The sequence below is a fragment of the Emys orbicularis genome, chromosome 24 (genome assembly GCF_028017835.1).
Source record: "Emys orbicularis isolate rEmyOrb1 chromosome 24, rEmyOrb1.hap1, whole genome shotgun sequence".
Lineage (NCBI taxonomy): Eukaryota > Metazoa > Chordata > Testudines > Emydidae > Emys > Emys orbicularis.
In genome coordinates, this window is record NC_088706.1 from 5,482,058 (window position 1) to 5,502,261 (window position 20,204).

At 52.8% G+C, this 20,204-nt stretch overlaps 1 protein-coding gene across 3 annotated transcripts; it reads right to left on the minus strand.

Annotated features, from left to right (window-relative positions):
• Positions 1 to 17,147, minus strand: LOC135893996 (AN1-type zinc finger protein 5-like). Of its 3 annotated transcripts, none has more exons than XM_065421963.1 (8): positions 17,091 to 17,147; positions 15,392 to 15,495; positions 12,837 to 13,001; positions 11,482 to 11,572; positions 9,701 to 9,819; positions 7,281 to 7,391; positions 3,124 to 3,366; positions 1 to 382 (listed from the first exon to the last, which is right to left on the minus strand). In XM_065421963.1, exons 3-7 carry the CDS (start codon positions 12,985 to 12,987, stop codon positions 3,218 to 3,220), a joined length of 621 nt encoding a protein of 206 aa, XP_065278035.1. In that variant the 5' UTR covers positions 12,988 to 13,001; positions 15,392 to 15,495; positions 17,091 to 17,147; the 3' UTR covers positions 1 to 382; positions 3,124 to 3,217. The 3 variants fall into 3 exon arrangements, with proteins under 3 accessions (XP_065278035.1, XP_065278036.1, XP_065278034.1); XM_065421964.1 differs by having other exon boundaries at positions 375 to 2,971; positions 11,482 to 11,569; XM_065421962.1 differs by having other exon boundaries at positions 375 to 2,971.
• Between the last annotated feature and the right edge of the window lie 3,057 nt (positions 17,148 to 20,204).

Below are 20,204 nucleotides of genomic sequence, written 5' to 3' on the forward strand. Positions count from 1 at the left end.
GCCACCGTTTTAACAGTCACTTTACACAGCTCTAAATGACCCAAGGAACAAGGCAAAGAATCAGGCCCGCTGATTCCAATGGAGCGACTCCTGATTTATGTTGGGACGAGGGAGATAAGAAACAGGTGCAATGCGTTTTGGGGAAAAGCCCACCCAGCCGCTCATCATAATACCCGGCTCTTCTACGGTGCTTGTCATCTGGAGATCTCAAAGCGCGCTGCCAACAACGACTGGAAATGAACAATACAGCGGTGCCCTTTGTCACGCAGCTATTCCTGGGGTAGTCAGCAGTTCACCCGCAAAACATCAGCTCAAATGGCGGGTGGCCAGAGAGCTCCCAAGCCACAGCAACACAAAGAGCAGTTGACACCATCCAAGCAAACTAGAATATATTAATATTTACATATCTGGTATCAGACTTTCTAGGAAGAAGACAGAGAATAGAGGAAGTGGGGGAGAAACAGAGAGCTGGTTTATCACTGCTTGGGCTTCCATCCACAATGAACTGCCCCTCCCCCTGGTAAAGAATTCCCAGGCTTAATGTGAACGCTACTGACAGTGTGTGATCGGAGAACGGTTCCAGGGCTCCCATGGCCATGCTGGGACCAAGGCAGCCAGGGTGCAGCAGGCCCTTTTCACCAGTAAAAATGTCTCTCCAGAAGAAAGTGGGGTTTCTGCTAGACTCAAGATGAGCATGGGCACCAGGATGCGTACGATGGGAGGAAGAAACCGCTAGCGTTCACCCTCCTGGCTTGAATTAAACAGAAGACCAAACGAGCCCACTTAGGCTAACAAAAGGATGGCGCAGAAGGAAACCAACCCCCAACACTGGTTATATGGCCCCAAACTGCTGGAGACCAGATGCTGGTCTCAGAAGCCCCCGTGTATATCCAGAATGACTCCAGCGAAGATAGTTCAGCTTTCTGCACTGACGAGAACATTTACAGCCTGGCTCTGATTCATTGCCGTGTTACCTTGGCACGTACCTAGAGCACCTCTGCCGAAACCAAAACAAGACTTGGAATATAACATGAAGTCAGCAATGCTACTTGGGATTGGTGCTCCAGGCCGGATCCTCGGCTGGCGTGAACCAGCCAGTTCACACCAGCCGAGGAGCTAGCCCTGCGTGTCTGCGCTAAAGTCAATGGAGCTACTCCGGATTTGCAGAGCGGATCAGATTCACCAATGCGTTACTCCAGTTTTATGCACTAGCTCCATGCAGATCAATGGAGTTACTCCAGTGTAAGACTGGAGAGGGCAGCACTAGTGAATCAGGCTCTATCTCCACTGTAGTTACTCTGGATTTACTGAGCCCAGAATTTAGCCCTTGAATTCTTTCCCCTTGGTACCTTCTGCAGGGAATGCTGCTAGGACAAGGAGGGGAGAGACTGATTTGGCTGGATCCAGGTAGAAAAATTAAAAATCTTTATCCTCAGCTGGTGTGAATGGGCCAGGCCGCATGGATTTCAGGATTGCTTTTCAGCAGCTCAGGTCTGGCCCGGTGAATTGAACTGCTCTTCGCACTTTTACTATGAAGTCGATGTTTAAGGAAACAGTTTATCACGTGGGATAGTTTAAAAGTGGGGGCAAAGGCATTTTAGTTGCTTCGTTCTCCGGGGGCTCATTTCACTTACTTTGCTTCTAGAATTCGTGGCTTGTTCAGTTTGTTGGGTCCTGTAAACAGCCCAGAAACGAGCCACCTCCTAACGCTCCCATCCGAGAGCTCCCCTCAAAGCAGCAGTGGCAGCCTGATTCCAGGGCTGCTAGCTGCTGCGTGGCCCGGGTGAAATTCACTCCTCTGCAGAGAGCCAGCCCAGCGTCTACACACCGAGTCCTGCTCAGCACAGGAACGGAAGTGGGATTTCAGTGGCGCAGGAGTGTGGGGCTGGCGCGCCGCACAGGACTGGATTTCACACCCGCCCCGAATCCTCTTTTCAAATCTAATGGAGGGCCAGACCCTGTGAGTTTCCAACATTCCTCTCCCTCCGCGAATCCAGGATCAGCACCTCAATCTGGGTCCCAGAGGTGCCCAAATTCAGCCCCTTTGAGCCACACCCGGGAACTGGGGGGACCTGTATGGCTCAAAATGGTAGAAGTTCCTTAGCAGGCAGATTCAGCTGCTATAAGGCAATGCAGCGGCCCTGATTCACAACAGCTGAGGATCCGCCACTACTGCTGCACCCTGGGGAACAAGCAGTGAGCTGGGAGAGGTCGGCGGCTCAGTGTGATTTCCCACCAGATCCACCCACTCGAGAGAGAGGCTCACTGAATATCAGCGAGGCCTGGAGGGAGGACAGAGCTCTCTGAGATTTGCATGCGTGCAGCAAAGGGAGGAGGAGGAGGATTGCTGGTCTGAGTTTTGCGCACAACCCTGATAAGAGAGAATCACACAATAAGGCAGAAGGTAAAGAGTGGGAGGGGTGGAAGGGGGTTATTGGCGCGTGGGCTTCAGTGGGGCTACAATCGGCCAACAACTGCACATGGGCGAGTCTGAAACACGAGGCTAGCGCCGGACATCCTGCCGGAGCGTTGAAAGCAGCCCCCGCAGCTGAGCCCAGCATCCCACAAAGCCTGGGGAAGGGCAAGAGGCATTTGCGGGTCTTTCCTCAACGTTCCTGGCTCACGGGTGTAACGCTCACGTCTGGCTGCAGCGTCCGCGAGCCACGAGCGCCTTACGCTGCACCAGCCGCCGCCACTTCACGATTCTGTCATGACACCAACACTCAGAGCTGGAAGGGGGAACACTCAGAGCTGTAACGGGACAGAATCCTTGTTCTGTATCTGAGCCCAAACGGGAGCCTCAGGGGGAGAGGAGATGACGTTTGCTGCTCTGGGCTTCCAGAGCGAGGTGCTGCAGTGACTCACCGACGCTCACAGCAGGCTCCCGTTTGCAAAGCCCGGGGGGGGCTGTCGACAGAACGGGAGGGCTGCTGAACTCCTCCATGCCGAGTGAGCTGTGTGCGCAGCCCTGCTGGAAGACAAGTCCAAAGCTCTTAAGGGGGGGGGGGGGTAGGTGCAGATCCCTTTTCTGGTTGAAAACGGGTTAAAAACAGGTCAACTGAGCGACGGGTAGAGGAAAAGAAGTGGGGGGAAAGGAGCCACGGGGTTGCTGAGTCTCCTCACCTCTTGGCAGGATCCCAGACACCTTGGGGGGGAGGGAACGGGAGTGGGAGGAGCGCCACGCCACAAGGCTCAAGTACTCAATGCTCAGCTTCCTTCACAACTTCTGGATCTTCTCTGCCACAATAATGGGGTTCTCCTTGCGGATCTTCTCGGCCGCCTCCGCCTTGTAGTCATACGGGCAGCTGTGCATGTCAGAGTACCGGTGGATGGCACAGAACAGGTTCCCGCAGCGGCAGTCGAAACCTGGATAGGTGAATTCCAGAGAGACAAAGCAGAGTTAATCATGAACTATCCGGATGGGGAAGTGACACAAACAGGGCGAGAGGGTTGGCTCTTAGCACACACTGATGCCCCATTTATGCCTAAAAAAGGTCAGATTAGGCACTAACTGCCTGCGAGTGCCCCCGGTGATCCAGGGGGGCTCAGCTGCTGCCACGGAGCAGTCCAGTGGCTCGGCCATCACTTCATTTGATTTCCTGTGACTGGGCCAGCTGTCCCGAACGGTGGGAAAAGAGTTTTTTTAACAGGGCCTACTGCTCCTGCGCTCCCACATTCACTGGAGATGAGGAGGGCTAGCGAACCAATCAGAAGCCAAGGTTGGAGGTCACAGCATGTCAACAGGCTTCCAATAAAGATCAGGCTTCCTGTTCTCAAATTTCTGCTGACCAGGAGTCAGCTCTTTTGTGCCCCGACTGCAGGAGGAGTGGCTCAAAATACAACATGCCATGTTGGATTTACAGCACAACCCATTCATCAAAGGGCAAGCCGAAGGCAACAGCAGCAGCACTGGAAGCGTTTGAATAACCAAAGATAATGGCCTATGGGAAAATGACCCTGTTTTGGACACCAGTTTGCTGAAGCTCAGATAATTGAGGTTGTGCTGTATTTTGATGGATCTCGCTGGATACTAGGTAACAGCCTGGTTGCTACTTGGACATTTTAGGTTTGCTTTATCCACAGAACCGTGCGAGCTACAACCCAGTCCCAATCTGATCATTGGTCCCCTTGAAAACTTTCCAGAGAACTGGGTTTTATGGCTAATATCTCTGGTGCCTTTGGATGGAGTCAACTACACACATGAACTACTCAGCTACCGAAGTCTGTCGTTTAATCATTTAGCTTCGCTCTTAGACAATGTTTTTCAAAGGTATTTTAACCAGTACCATTATCCCAGTGTCCTAGATTGGGGAATCCAGGCACAGAGCAGGGAAATAATCTACTCCCGTTCAGCAGCCGAGCAAAACCCCGGTCTCCTAACTTGAGTTCAGCACTTTAACCACAATGCTGCAGCCTGAAGAGACATGCTATGGAACAATTTCCAAGACGTTGGTGTGATGTATGAATTTATCCCCATCTGAGAATCCAAGGACATGGGTACTGACTTGCCTTATCCTAATACACAGAATTCCTGTGAGGTACCCAATATTATTATTTATTCCCATAAGAAGGGGTGCGGGGTGTTCGACTTTTTAAACATGCTGGGTAAGAAAACAGCTTCCCTTCCAGGAGGACATCCCACTGCCTACAGATCTGGAGAGCCTGCACAAAGAGTATATTTTCCCTCCTCTGTGCACGCGGAAGTGGACTTGCTAATAACATTTATATGATAGCGCCCAAAGGCTGCAAATTGAGATCAGGGCTTCGCTGTGCCAGGCACTGCACAAACACCTCGGGCTTATCTCGCGCATGGGACCTTAATGCCGGTTAAAGCAAAGGCTCGTGTGTAAATTTCATGTTGCTAATCACAATCTATAACTAGGTTAAAGAGGAGAGCGCTCTGCTCAAACAGCATGACCTCCGCAGCTCTGGGGTTAACTTTTTCCAGGGAAAGATTAAATGGTGGAGTAATTTGAGGGGAGTACTGCTTTTGGTAAGGAAATGCAGCCAAGTTAATTGCTTAGTGAATTTTCTTGCCTGTAACATCTTACAGGGCCTGATTAATGCTGCTTACCTGGAACAACCCTGTTACTTTTTCACCATTAAGCTCCCCAGGCTCATAACGAATAGCCTGATCTTGCTTTCATTGAACAGTCAGAGTCCAATTGATTTTCAGAGGCAGGCAGGGGGCTGGGGGGATTTTCAAGTGCTCATTCCTGACCTACCTTTGCCCCTGTTACTCTCAGTGGGGATTTGACCACTGACTTCAATAGAGCTAGGCCGGCACCAAGTGCTTTTGAAAAGCCCAGCCTAGAGCATCAGTCCCATGTTATGCTGATCATGGTTATTACAGTAGTGGCTAAGGACCAATCAAAAAGGGAGCCCCATTGGGCCGGGCACTGTAGAAACCCAGAGTAGCAGACAGTCCCTGGGGTACGTTGGGAGTCACTGGTAGAGGGGACCCTAGTCTGAACAAAAGACTGACTGACTATACCACAGCTAAGGTAGAGGGACCAGCCAGCTGGCAAGTCAAGAGCCCTCTTTCCAAGGAACGGCTGTATATTTAAGTGACGGGAGTGCTAGGTAACGGTGCAGGACTGGAGAATGAAGAACAAGCCCTCCCTTTCCCCGCCCCTCTGACAATGTGTCTCACTGGACCTCAGACTCCTAGACTTTACGGCCAGAAGGGACCATCGTGATCATCTAGTCTGACCTCCTGCACATCGCAGGCTGCAGAACCTCACCCACCCACTCCTGGCTGAGTTACTGACATCCTCAAATCATGGTTTAAAGGCTTCAAGTTACAGAGAATCTACTGTTTAAACCTCCAAGTGACCCGTGCCCCACGCTGCAGAAGAAGGCAAAACCCCCCCAGGGTCTCTGCCAAACTGACCTGGGGGAAAATTCCTTCCCGACTCCAAATATGGCGATCAGTTACTGTTAGACCCTGAGCATGTGGGCAAGCCCCAGCAGCCAGACACCTGAGCAAGGATTCTCTGTAGTAACTCAGAGCCCTCGCCACCTAGTGTCCCATCACCTGCCGCTGGAGAGATTTGCTGCTAGCAGTCGCAGATCAGCTACACGCCATCGTAGGCGGTCTCATCATATCATCCCCTCCAGAAATTTAGCAAGCTCAGTCTTGAAGTCAGTTAGAATCATAGAATATTAGGGTTGGAAGGGACCTCAGGAGGTCATCTAGTCCAACCCCCTGCTCAAAGCAGGACCAATCCCCAGACAGATTTTTACCCCAGTTCCCTAAATGGCCCCCTCAAGGATTGAACTCACAACCCTGGGTTTTGCCCCACCATTCCCCTTGGAAGGCTGTTCCAGACCTGGACTCCCAGTGAATGAATTCCAAACATCCCTATTGCAAAATAAATGCGTAGATACATTCTTATATTACCCAAGCTTCCCTATAGCCGGTCTTAACTGAGCTCCGCTTGTGCCCAGGCCTTATCTGTCGTGAGCCTCCTGCAGCTTGTGGACGTGGCTAAGATTTCCTCAGAGGCCTCTCAGCATTAGGGAGAAAGTACAAAGGGCTTAAAAAAGTCCACACACATACTCGCCTCCTTCTCTGGCAAGCCAGGGATCTAGCGCATCACTTTAGCTTTCCACTGAATAAACAGACCGAGATTGTCAGGAGTGACGAGAGATTTTAGCTACCTCCATTTCTGAGGGTCCAACTTGCGAGATCTTAAAAGGGCCTGATTTTCAGAGGGTGGGTATGAGGCCCTTTCTGAAGATCAGACCCTTTTAAGAGGTCTCAAACTGGGTACCCAACTACCGAGGCCCCCACAATCACCAGCTGTCTTCCGAATTCTGCAGAAAGCCAGCTCCATTGCCTTTGCTTCTGCACGAAGCTTTGCCGAGCAGCAGCGCGAAACTGAGAGGTGCTGCTCAGTTTGCTATTGGAATGCTCAGAGCAACAAGGAAACAGACAAGAATTGTGTCACTTGCACCCTGCCACTGCTTGGGAAAGCTAAGGCTACGGGTTCAGTATTGTTCAAAGGACAGCGTCCCACCAACCAATTCGCCCACATTTCTCAGGATACCAACACATCCCTTGGAAATTTCAGCTCCAAATACTGACCCCCACCCCAACTCTGCTTATCTTGTGAAATCAGAGAGGATCACAGAACCAGGGGATATGGATGTATGCTTATGAAACCCTACAAGAACGCCTGAAAACAGATATCACCTCAGGGATTCAGAAATCTGCTTTCCCTAAAGCAGGCAGGTGCCGTTCTTGGCCACAGGCCGCTTTCCCTATTGTGTCTTACCAGTTAGCCCGATCTTCTTCCGGCAAGTAAAACAGCGATTCTTTTTCTGTTTGGGTTTTTCTGAAGTCTTCTCACCCTCAGCAGAGTTCTGGGATATTTCAAGGAGGGTCTCTGGAACAAAGAGAGGAGGGGAGAGTTTCCTTACTTCCCTTCCACACCAGGGAACATTTCTGTGTATTGTTTTTGTTACACTAGCACCTAGAGGCCCTAATGGAGATTGGGACCACACTGTGCTAGGAGCTGTACATATGTACAGCGAGAGAAAATACCTGCCCCAAAGAGCTTACCATCTAGACAACACAGAAAGGGGAGAGAGATTATCTCCATTTTACAGGCAGAGAATCGAGGCAAAGAGATCACATGACTTGTCTGAGATCCAGATCTCCCGAGTCCCAGTTCAGGGCTTTAGCTTAGCTAAATAAATAATGAACGTTCACACTTCCATAGCATGTTTCATCTGTAGGTCTCACAATGCTTTACACATGTAAGTAAGCCCCACTATCCCTACTCTACTGGTGGGAACCCTGAGGCTCTAAGGGCCAGGTTTTCAGAGGTATTTAGGTGCCTCATTGGATTTCCAAAAGCACCTAAGCAGGCTGGCACCTGTCTCCCGTTGAGATCCATGGGAATTCGGCACTAACCAGCCTAGGCACTTTGGAAACTCCCACTAGGCACCTATCTGCATCTTTAGGTGCCTAAACACCTTAGAAAGTCTAGCCCTAGAAGACGAAGGCTATGTCTACACTGTAGCCGGGGGTGTGATCTGTGGCTTGTGCAGACGTACCCCCGCTAGCTTTAACCTCGTTAGCTCACTGAAAACAGCCAGGAGGATGCAGTTGCGTGAACTTCAGTGCAGGCAGCACAAGCAAGTACACACCCCATAGGGTAAGGAGGACTTGGGCAGCCCACACTGCCACATCCTCACGGCTGTTTTTAGCAAGCTAGCTAAAGTGCAGCTAGTGCAGGTATGTCTACATGAACGGCAAATCACACCCCCGTTGCAGTCCAGACCTACCTTCAGCAGTGACTTGCTGATGATCATGCCATGAGTCAGTGGCCAGGAATAGAAGCCAGGTCTCTCAAGTCCCTGCCCAGTGTCTTTTCCACCAGACTAGGCTACCTCTGGCTTTGCGCCGCTTGCCAGAAACCACCACCACCCTCACCCTACTTCTCGCCCTGTGCTGGTAAGAAAAGGACTCCTGTCACCATACTTGAGCCAATGGTTGAATCCGGCAGCAGGATCCGCTTCCTTTAATGACCATCAACACTCCTTTTTAAAAAAAAAGAGTTTGTACAGGACCAAATGGGTGGTGTGTGTGGAAGTAGAGAAAGAACTGACGGGGATTTGAAGGAAATTTCAAATCCACATAGTTCCCTTATATAAGCAAGAGTTAGGCTAGCTGTAACCCTAATAATGCAAAATTTGTAGAAGCAAGAATTGTGTAAGGCAAGTGGGAAAGAACTGTATAAGAAGTTGTTGCGACCTTGTGTTAAATAAGTATAAATTGTAGACTGTAGTCTAAATAGAGGTGAAAAAAATAAGATATCAGGATAACCTATGTATAAACAAAATGCAGCTGTTGCCCATTATTGTATGTAACAAAGGTATAAATGCTTGCTGTAATTGTTTACCTGGAAAGAGACCTGTTTTGCTCTCTCCCTCCATGCAATTGCTAGAGAAAATAAAGTATCTAACTTGCTGCACCCAACCTAAAAGTAAGAACTCTGTTTTTCTCCGACATGGGGTTAAATAACCGTGGCTTCGGATTGGAGGAGGGCATCTCCATGGCAGCGTGTGGCGCCGTTATGGCTCCAAACCAACTGTAACGGATCAACCAGAAGCCGCTCCCTACTTAGCACTGACACTTGCACTTCTCCACTATACAAACATCTCTGTGAGGCATGCGGGTATTAACGTGCCCATTTCACAGCTCGGTAAAGTGAGGAACGCAACAGCTCAGGGACTCGCCTGTGGTCACAGAGCGAGTCACCAGTATAGCCAGAAATAGAACCCATGAGTCCTATTTCCTCGTCCTCTGCCATTAACCTGCACTGGATCGATCGCCACTCGTCCCGCGAGAGAGATGGCATGGAACTGCAGCATGCAGCCGCCTAGATGGGCACACCGGGCAGGGGGTTGCTTCCAGGTGTTCTGACATTTAAAAAGACAGAAATCATGGAAGATTATCTGGCCGCCAGGTATTTGAAGGTTGGTGGCTAGTCAGTTCTCAGCCCACAGAGTGATCTATTAGGCTTCATCCTCAGGCAATGAGGAAACAGCCTTTCCAACCCTTTCCCCTAGATCTTAGCTACAGATCGTACATGTGTGACTCTTCCCTGTGTTCCTGGCTAGTATTCTATTTGCTGCTTAAAACTGGATTGTCATTTATACTCGTGCCAAGTCTTAATCAGCTGACTACCTGATGAGGAAGATGCGGAGGAGGTTTCGTCTGTGCTAATGTATCCGACTGTCTCGCTGCTGGTTTCCTCTCTGGATATGCTCATGGCCGTCATCTGATGGGTCACAGGAGTCTGAGTGCTGGGAGCATTCACAACAACAAACAAACCACAGAGCAAACAGAAATATTTTCCTCGGATGAGCAGTTATGTGAGAGGCATCTTCAGCCCATAAAATTAACTTCATTACATTCACAGAAAGCGCAGCGGCACGGTAGGTCAATCATTTAACCTCTCTTCTCTGGAGACTTGGGTTCATGTTTCTCTTAGGACTCAAATGGAATGAATTTGTGATGATCTCAGCCTCCCTCCTCCATCCCAAAGCAATGGACATGAGTCACAGTCCAGAGAGAGAGCTCCAGGACTGTGGGGAGAGGGATAGCTCAGTGGTTTGAGCATTGGCCTGCTAAACCTAGGGTTGTGAGTTCAATCCTTGAGGGGGCCACTTAGGAATCTGGGGCAAAATCAGTACTTGGTCCTGCTAGTGAAGGCAGGGGGCTGGACTCGATGACCTTTCAGGGTCCCTTCCAGCTCTATGAGATAGGTATATCTCCATATATTATAACAGATACTGGTGAGGACTGTATGGCTCTGGCAGAGCTGAGTGAGAAGAGCAGGGGTGGTGGGAGTTATGAAGCAGCTGGGACCGACTGGGATTTGAATACAGCGGGTGTTTTGGATTCCGGCTAGGGGTACACAGGCAGAGCTGTGTGTGTAGAAACTTGTGTGGTATTTCTGTTTACTACAACTTAGTATTCTAGGTCAGAAATCCACCTGATTTTTCTCCCTCAAAAGAGTCTAAGCCCTGGATTTTTTCCCTTCCATTTATTAAAGTCTGTTTCAAACACATCTGTACCATTGGTTTTGAATTTAATACTATCTGGAGCCTTTGAAAGCTAGGAGCAGAATTCAACCCAGGGTTAAGAGCACTGGGCCATCAATGGAATTAGAGTGGGGATGGATTTGATCCGGTGGGTTTTTTATTCCAGCTAGAAAAGAGGCAAGGCCAGTTTCTCTCTTTCATCAACAGCCCCTTCCAAATGAGAAGCTGGGTTGGCCGCCCCTGCAGTCAGCTGCTGAAGCGAACACGCCCAGGCACTCAGCTCCCTCAATCAAGTTCAGGACAGGACTCTGCTGAACTTTACAGCAATGAACTGGAGAAAATAGGTCTGATTCTCCTATGTCTCATTCCAGCCCTCTGGGGGTTTTCTAGAACGTCCATCAGCCTCGTATCCAGGTGCTGCACCGGTAAATTAGCTATACATAGGGAGGTCTACTGTGGACTTCCCGAAGTATTTTGTTCTTCTCGTTCACAGCATTTTTACACCAATATAGTTCCACTGACTTCAATGGAATTACTCTTTATACCAGCCTGAGAGGGGAATCAGGCCCTGTGGCTTGTCTGTACAGACAGGATGCTCCTCTGAAATGAAGCAGGCGGAGAGGAAAAGGATCAGACAGGGTTAACCTCAGCAACGCTCCAAGCAGCAGCTGCATGGCGGTGGAAGGACACTCACAGGTGTATGCCCTTTCATACCAGGCCCCATATGTCAGCTAGTCACTTTTGGGGCACTAAAAGTTTAGAGGCTGGGCCTAGTGTCTGAGAGGTGAACACTGAGTCAGTGACCTCTTTAGACCCCGACTGTTTTACAAAAGCTAATCAGCTGCAAGGCAGAGAATAAAAGCCTCTCTCCTGGTCCCACAGCTATTGCTGGTAGATCCGCATAGAGTTTCTTGCCCCTACCTGGTTTTCACATCTTCAGGCGTTGGGTCTCCCTCTGTGCCCTGCCCTGGGATGGAATCTGAAGCCACAGGACTGTTGCTGGCATTTGCTGCTAAGACAAAACCCCACATTGTCAGTGAACTCTCAGAAATATCAGCAAGCACCACAGGCGTTAACCAATAGCCAAAGGGACAGCAGGCAAGGTTCAGGAATGTATTCCTGATTCACTTGGTGTCCTTCAGACCCAGGATCACAAAACCCTTCTCACTAACTCAAGCGGTTTTTGCCACAAGAGCCAAAGGGATCATCCACGGAGGTTTTGGCTGCTCCTCGGGCTTTGATGGACAATGAGGAGAACCTACCCACAAAGGCTCAGAGTGCCAATCACCCTCAACTCCCATTGGCTTCAATGGAAGGCTGCTCAGCTCCCCACAGGATCAGGCTTCTTTGAGAGTCCCCCTCTCAGTTTCTTGGGACTGAGAAACCAAACTGCCCCATTCTCCACCTCAAGACAGACATGTCCTTTGAAAGGGCCCTTAAAGGGACACTGCAGGCGCCTACGTTATCTAGAACCCAACTGTCATTTTGCCACTGCTTAAAGCCAAAGGACCAGATTCTCAGCTGCTGTAAACCAGTGTCGTTCCACTGGCTACAACAGAAACACACACACCGATTGACACCGGCTGAGGATCTAAACCAAACTCTTTAGTGAATTCTCTAATCCTCCTCAAGGAACAACAACCTCCTTAGTGTACCATCCCCCGCAGTGAAATCAAGTACAGCATTGCTATGCCGGGGATAAAAATTATACAAGGGATTTATCAGGCATCTCTCACGTTGCCATCTAAGTACCTGTACGCTCAGTGTCTGCACAAACCCACAGCAGGGGTGAATCCTGCTAATAATGAGAAGAGCAGAGTTTGTCTTCACAGCTGCCTCTCTGTTCAGTCACATGTCTAATGTGTTTAGTAGCAAGGATCGGATCCTTAATTTCACTGCTCTGGCTCGTCAGCACTATTGAGATGAGAAAACTAGACAACCCGGGTGGCCAATTTCATCCCTGGTGCCATTTCACTGACTTCAGTGGGTTTGCACCGGGGATGAATCTGGCCCGATGTCTCTGGTGGTAACTGGGGAGCTCAGGGAGCAGCTGAACAGCACGGAGTCTCACTGTCAGGACATGCGACGTACTGGTGTGATGAATGGGAGCCATGTCTAACAAACAACTTGGATCAGGGTGGATACAACTAAGGTAGTGCAGGGATTGTGGGATCCTGGCTTATATGCTGAGGCAGAGACCTCTCAGATCGGCTGAGAGGCAGCGCTACATTCATCATTTACACACCCAGACATCCAATCAATGGACTTTCCTCTACCTGGGGGGCTTATCTGGCCACTGCTCTGTTGCCTCTGTAGATACTCTTTATAGCAAACTGAGCACATCCCATTGGTTCGGGGACTGCCGTAGAATCCACAGCCTGTGGTACACAGCATAGGCACCTGTGTTTGATTAGTCTCCTGGGCCATTGTCTCGCCTCCAACTACAAAGCAGGAACAAGAGAGACAGAGCAGTTACATATCCGCGGGACATTTCCTTGTATACCATGGCTGACCAGGAAGGAGATGCACAAAGGACCCCAAGAGAGGTGTGATCTTGTGCAATTTTACTTTCCTAAGTGGTTACGCTCATGCACAAGTGTTTGCTAGATCGGAGCCCTTGCCAACCCTGCAACCCATATTCACAAGTGGCCTAGTCCTGCATCACTAAAGTCAAAAGAAGCAGGATTATAAGTAGTCCCTCCTCACACAAGTAGGCCTACAACAGTCACGGGATACCTGCATGAGTAAGAACTACTTGTGTGAGTAAGGGCTGCATGATCAGGTCCCAAATATCAATCAAAAATTTCGGTACGTGTGTTAGTAGCAGCTCCCTCGATCACCAAATCAAAGCATTTAAATGGACCATACTCAGGTGGGTTAGTTACATTTTGCACTTTTACAGCTTTCATTTTCATTTATAGCAAGTTTTACTTTCTGGTTCTCAGGCACTAGCCCAAGGCTGTGATATCTAACCTAGAAAAGACTGAAAGAGAATGTTTAAATCCAAACAAGTATCTGTGTTCTCTGATCAATTGCTTTGAACCCTGATGGGAGTGGGCTATGAATGTAAATAAGCGAGAATTCCTATTATTACTAGGTTTTGTAAAACCCTTAACACACGCAATTTTAGACCAGTCTTGTGTTGTTTTTAAAACTCACCCTCAAACTATTTTCACACCTGTGCATTCTCACTTTCGATTGTGCTGCATAATTTATGTTCCCAAACTGCACTGAATTATTTTAAGCAAAAACCATAAGCAACAGCTCCTGGTAGTAAAAAGCACCGAGATGGAAAGAGACGAGAAACGTACGACACAGCCTATAGCACAGATTATAAATTATTCCTATTGCGTGGGCGAGATGCTGCGGCTGTTATGCTGTTGTAAATCTATAGTAAATTCACTGATCTCAGGGTCGTGATTCTAGGTTTACACTGGTTAAAGGGCAGCTCAGAATCTGGCCCCGAGCTACTCACAGTACAATAAAATCATTCTGATCCAGTGGAAGCAAAGCTTTTAAAAACTGCAACAGGAAATTCCACTCCGCCCTTGCCAAAGCTTTCAGAGAGAGATGGGCAGCAACTCTCTCCAAGCCCACAGATGTCCCTCCATGTGAAGAGTGCATGTTAGAACTCTGTAGGTTTAGGGGTGAAGAGGTGGATCAGCTGGTGGGAGGGGAACAGAGCACTGGGCTCCAACACAGTACTGTCCTTAGCAAGCATGTGGCATTTCTTCAACATGCCCCCACAGGAGTTACTGCTGCTTCATTCAGCTTGATGGAAAGATCCCAGCAGCCCTGAAAGAGCCATGTGCCTGCAAAACCTTCCCCTGGAGGGAACAGTGCGTTGGGAACAAGGAACATTTCCTCTCCTGTGAGGTTTTCCGTAGGAGGGGAATGATTCAGCTCTTACTAGCGGACTCCTCTTTGTCCGTAGATGGGTGATTAGAGTTTCTTTAATATTACCCTGCAGCTTTCCTTAACACAGCACTGATTGGCATTCCCCATGCCCTGCAGGCTACGCTTCCCATTAAACTCTACGTTCAGATAAACCTCCTCCACACTTGACTATCTAGATGTTGCCCCGTGGATGAGATTAACTCAACTCATGCTGGGAATACTGTAGCAAAGCCCTGGAATATGAGAGGACCTGGATGTAACAACAATCCTTTTCACCCTCATTTTTGAAAGTGGCCTCTAATTTTGGGCGCCCCGACAACAGCCGCCCCTTTTGAATCTAAAATCCTTTTGTCCAACGGTATTTGGGGGAATTACACAGAAGTGACAATGAAAACAGTACAATACTCATGCTATGAAAGCAGATCGAATGCAAAAAAATAAAGTAGCAGGATCCAAATGGAGGGTCCTACTGAGGAGCCAAATGTGATCAAAGCAGGAAACAGCACCGCAACAGAAGTATGTTCACAAGCAGAGTGTGCTGGCATGGATTTGGAGAGGGGAGCAAATTCCCCAGGAGGAGGGTCACCTCAGCAAACGGCTCAGTCCTGGCACGATGCTGCTATCCCTGAAAGCAGGTCTAATCCTCTCTCCTCTTTGCCATCATGCCCCATCTTGTCCTGAGCCAGCAGCTTTGTGCAAAGAGACACATGGAGCCCTGGGGAGGCTCTCGTGCTGCTGTCACTGAGGAAGGGGTTGGTACACCAAAAACATCACTCCCCAGCAGGGGTCAGGGTCCAGTCATCAGAATGAACCTGGCCCACTGCCCAGCTTGCTGGTGCGTCTCTCCCATGCTGCTTCCTGGATTAAACCTCCCCCCACTCAAGGAACTGGACCCTTTCTCAGCTTCCAGTGCCCAGCCTTTAGAGGAAGTCACCTTAGCTCAAGAACTGCTCCAGCTGTTGCTTCCTGTCTGCGGCGGACGTCACCCCCACCACGAGCTGCCTTCTGGCAGGGAGAACAGGGCAACAAAAATCCAACCTAAAAATAAGGGATGAAAGTTAATGTTACAAAACACATACACCAAAGGGGCTCACTCGTAAAAGCCCTTCCACGGATAAAAAGAGCAGCGTGTGGGGGCATGCGTGTAGGGCAGGCGGACAGCAGAGATCAGTGCTTTAATCTGCGGATCCAGAGTTTATTCCCCACAGGCTACTCACATGGCTCTGAGTCTATGATGCCTTTGTAGAGCTCTGGGGCACATAATGCATTTTGTTCTGGGTTGTGCAACACTCAGTGTACATTTATGGGGCTATAGAAACGCTTGGTGGCGACGGGGGCGTGGAGGCATCAACACAGTGCTCAGCAAACAAAAGAGGAATTGATGGGGTGGGGGGGGTGAGGAGGATTGTACTTTTTAAAGCCAATCCATCACTGGGGAGGTTAAAATGGCCCCATTTAAAGGAGCTGATTAACAACGTCAGTTTATTTTCAAGTATCAGAGGGGTAGCCGTGTTAGTCTGGATCTGTAAAAAGCAAAAAAAGAATCCTGTGGCACCTTATAGACTAACAGACGTATTGGAGCATAAGCTTTCGTGGGTGAATACCCACTTCGTTTATTGTCCCTCAAACTTTTGGGGAGAGAAGTGTGGCCCAGTGGTAAAGACAAAGCAACGGGGAGTCAGAACTAGAGAGTTCTAGTCATGGATGTGGGAGTAAAGCATGGCCTTGTAATTAAAGCAGCAGGGAGTGGGAGCCAGGCCTTTTATTACTAGTGTAGGGTGAGTGTAAGCTAGTGGTTAAGGCAGGGGACTGGGTACCAGGACTCTAGGGTCCTATTCCTGGCTCTGGGAGAGTGTGTGGTCAATCCAGACTGTGGGCACCAATGGGGGGTCATTACTCTGCCCTTCAGGTCCCTGCCCAGGCCCCCCCTCGGCCACAGCCTCACCCCGGGCCGTCTGCAAAACAATGCACCTGGCAACCTCCCTGCCCCCTAACTGACAGGTCCCCCCACCAATCGCGCCGCTAGCCTCAACCCAAAGCCGCCCCCCGCCAGTCATCGCCTGCACGCCGGTGGGCGGGACGAAATCGCTCCGCTCGCCCCGCACCCGAGGGCGGCCTTGTTTCAAATAGAGCCCGAGGCTTTGCGGCCTGCACTGGTTTTGTAGCCACGCTCCGGCTCAGGGCCGGGGAAGGGCCACGCATGCACCCCCCAGCTTAGTGTGGGGGGGGGGGGGGCGGTCATCCGGCCCTAATTCCAGCCCCCGCCTTGGGTCCTCCCCGGGACTAGGGGCTTCAGGCACCTGCCCCCCATTGCCCCAGGCCCTGCGAGCCCCCGGCCTAGGGGCTTCAGGGATCCCTCCCCGCCTAACACCCCCCCCCCCGGCTCCATGACCGCCGCGGGCCTAGGGTATTCGGGCACCCCGGCCCCACCGCCGCTCTGGGGGCGCCCCCCAGCCCCGCGACCCCTCCCTGCCTATGACCCCTCGCCTCGGCTCCATGACCCCCGGGCCTAGGGGCTTCAGGCGCCTCCCCGCATTGCCCCAGGCCCTGCGACCGGCCCCCTGGTGCCCTCCCAGGCCCAAGGCGCGTCTCCGGCCCCCCGAGCCCCCCGGGGTCCGGCCGCGCTCACTCACCCGCCGCCGGCAGCCGGACCCAGACGCCGAGCGGGAGCGGCCCGGCCCAGGGGCGGCTGCTCCGTCCAGACACGTGCGGGCGGGGGGGGCCCGACCCCGGCACAGGCGGTCACGCAGGGGCGGCTGCCGGCCAGCTCAGGCCCACGCCGGGGAAGGCGGGCTGGGGGCGGCCGGGAAACATGGCGATTGGCAGAAAGAAGCCCCGAACCGCCCCGGCTCCCTCCCCCGCCATGGGGGAGGGGATATGAGACCCCCCAGCCATGGGGGAGAGAGCGAGCTGATACACCCCCCCCCCCCGCCATGGTGGAGGGGGATCTGTGACACACCCCCCCCCAGCCATGGGGAGAGAGAGCTGATACACCCCCCAGCCACAAGGGAGAGGGGGATCTGTGACCCCTGCCATGGGGGGGGGGGATATGAGACCCCCCCAGCCATGGGGGAGAGAGAGAGCTGATACACTCCCCCCCCGCCATGGTGGAGGGGGATATGAGACCCCCCCCCGCCATGGGGGAGAGAGAGCTGATACACCCCCGAGCCATGGGGGAGGGGGATATGTGACCCCCGTCCCCGCCATGGGGGAGAGAGAGCTGATACACCTCCCAGCCATGGGGGAGGGGGATCTGTGACCCCTGCCGGGGGGGGGGGAGGTATGAGACCCCCCAGCCATGGGGGAGAGAGCAAGCTGATACACCCCCTCGCCATGGTGGAGGGGGATCTGTGACACACCCCCCCCCCCAGCCATGGGGAGAGAGAGCTGATACACCCCCCAGCCACAAGGGAGAGGGGGATCTGTGACCCCTGCCATGGGGGGGGGGATATGAGACCGCCCAGCCATGGGGGAGAGAGAGAGCTGATACACCCCCCCCCCCCGCCATGGTGGAGGGGGATATGAGACCCCCCCCCCGCCATGGGGGAGAGAGAGCTGATACACCCCCGAGCCATGGGGGAGGGGGATATGTGACCCCCGCCATGGGGGAGGGGGATATGAGACCCCCCCCAAGCCATGGGGGGGAGAGAGCTGATACACCTCCCAGCCATGGGGGAGGGGGAATCTGTGACCCCTGCCGGGGGGGGGGTATGAGACCCCCCAGCCATGGGGGAGAGAGCGAGCTGATACACCCCCCCCCACCCCGCCATGGTGGAGGGGGATATGAGACCCCCCCCCGCCATGGGGGAGAGAGAGCTGATACACCCCCGAGCCATGGGGGAGGGGGATATGTGACCCCCGCCATGGGGGGAGGGGGATATGAGACCCCCCAGCCATGGGGGAGAGAGAGAGCTGATACACCCCCCCCGCCATGGTGGAGGGGGATCTGTGACACACACCCCCCAGCCATGGGGAGAGAGAGCTGATACACCCCCCAGCCACAAGGGAGAGGGGGATCTGTGACCCCTGCCATGGGGGGGGGGATATGAGACCCCCCAGCCATGGGGGAGAGAGAGAGCTGATACACCCCCCCCCCGCCATGGTGGAGGAGGATATGAGACCCCCCCCGCCATGGGGGAGAGAGAGCTGATACACCCCCGAGCCATGGGGGAGGGGGATATGTGACCCCCGCCATGGGGGAGGGGGATATGAGACCCGCCCCAGCCATGGGGGAGGGAGAGCGAGCTGATACACCCCCCCCCCCTGCCATGATGGAGGGGGATCTGTGACACACACACCCCCAGCCATGGGGAGAGAGAGCTGATACACCCCCCAGCCACAAGGGAGAGGGGGATCTGTGACCCCTGCCATGGGGGGGGGGATATGAGACCCCCCAGCCATGGGGGGGAGAGAGAGCTGATACACCCCCCCCCCCGCCATGGGGGAGAGAGAGCTGATACACCCCCCAGCCACAGGGGAGAGGGGGATCTGTGACCCCTGCCATGGGGGAGGGGGATATGAGACCCCCCAGCCATGGGGGAGAGAGAGAGCGGATACACCCCCCCCTCCCCCTGCCATGGTGGAGAGGGATATGAGACCGCCCCCGGCATGGGGGAGAGAGAGCTGATTCACCCCCTAGCCACAAGAGAGAGGGGGATCTGTGACCCCTGCCATGGGGGAGGGGGATATGAGACACCCTCCCCAGCCATGGGGGAGAGAGAGCTGATACACCCCCCCCAGCCATGGGGGAGGGGGATCTGTGACCCCTGCCATGGGGGAGGGGGATATGAGACCCGCCCCAGCCATGGGGGAGGGAGATATGAGACCCCCCCCCCCAGGCATAGGGGAGGGGGACCTGAGACCCTCACAGCCATGAGGGAGGGGAATCTGCTCCCCCCTGCTGCGGTAGGGGAGAGGGATGTGAGATCCCCCAGCCATGGGGTAGGGGGATATGCAACCCCTGCCATGGGGGGATATGCGACCCCTGCCATGGGGGGGAGGGAGATATGAGACACCCCCCCAGGCATAGGGGAGGGGGACCTGAGACCCTCCCAGCCAAGAGGGAGGGGGATCTGCTACCTCCCCGCCATAGGGGAGAGGGATGTGAGATCCCCCACCATAGGGGGGAGGGATGTGAGATCCCACAAGCCATGGGGGATCTGCTACTCCCAGCTATAGGGAAGGGGGCTGAGATCTGATACCCTCCTTCCGGCTATGGACGCGTGGGACTGGGAACAGATACCTTTCCTGCCCCCTTCCCCAGCTGTAGGTGGAGGCTTGGGATCTTGCCTGTATGCTCGGGGTACTGCTGATCGCCATATTTGGGGTCGGGAAGGAATTTTCCTCCAGGGTAGATTGGCAGAGGCCCTGGAGGTTTTTCGCCTTCCTCCGCAGCATAGGGCAGGGCTCGCAGGCTGGAATATTCTGTTGTGGGTGGGTCAGCTTTTGTGGCCTGCATCATGCGGGAGGTCAGACTAGATGACCATATTGGTCCCTTCTGACCTTAAAGTCTATGAGTCTATGAGTCTATGAGTCTATCTGCTATCCTCCCCCCTCCCGCACCCTCATCAGAGATGGGGGAAGGCAGGGATCTGATACCTGCATTCCCAAGCAGATATTGGGACAGGGGCTGGGATTTGATTCCTTCCCCTCCCCACACACTCGCCAGATATGGCGTGGCCTAGGATCTGATACCTCCACCCAGCCACAAAGAGCCTGATACCCCCGCCAAGCGGGGGCAGGAGCGG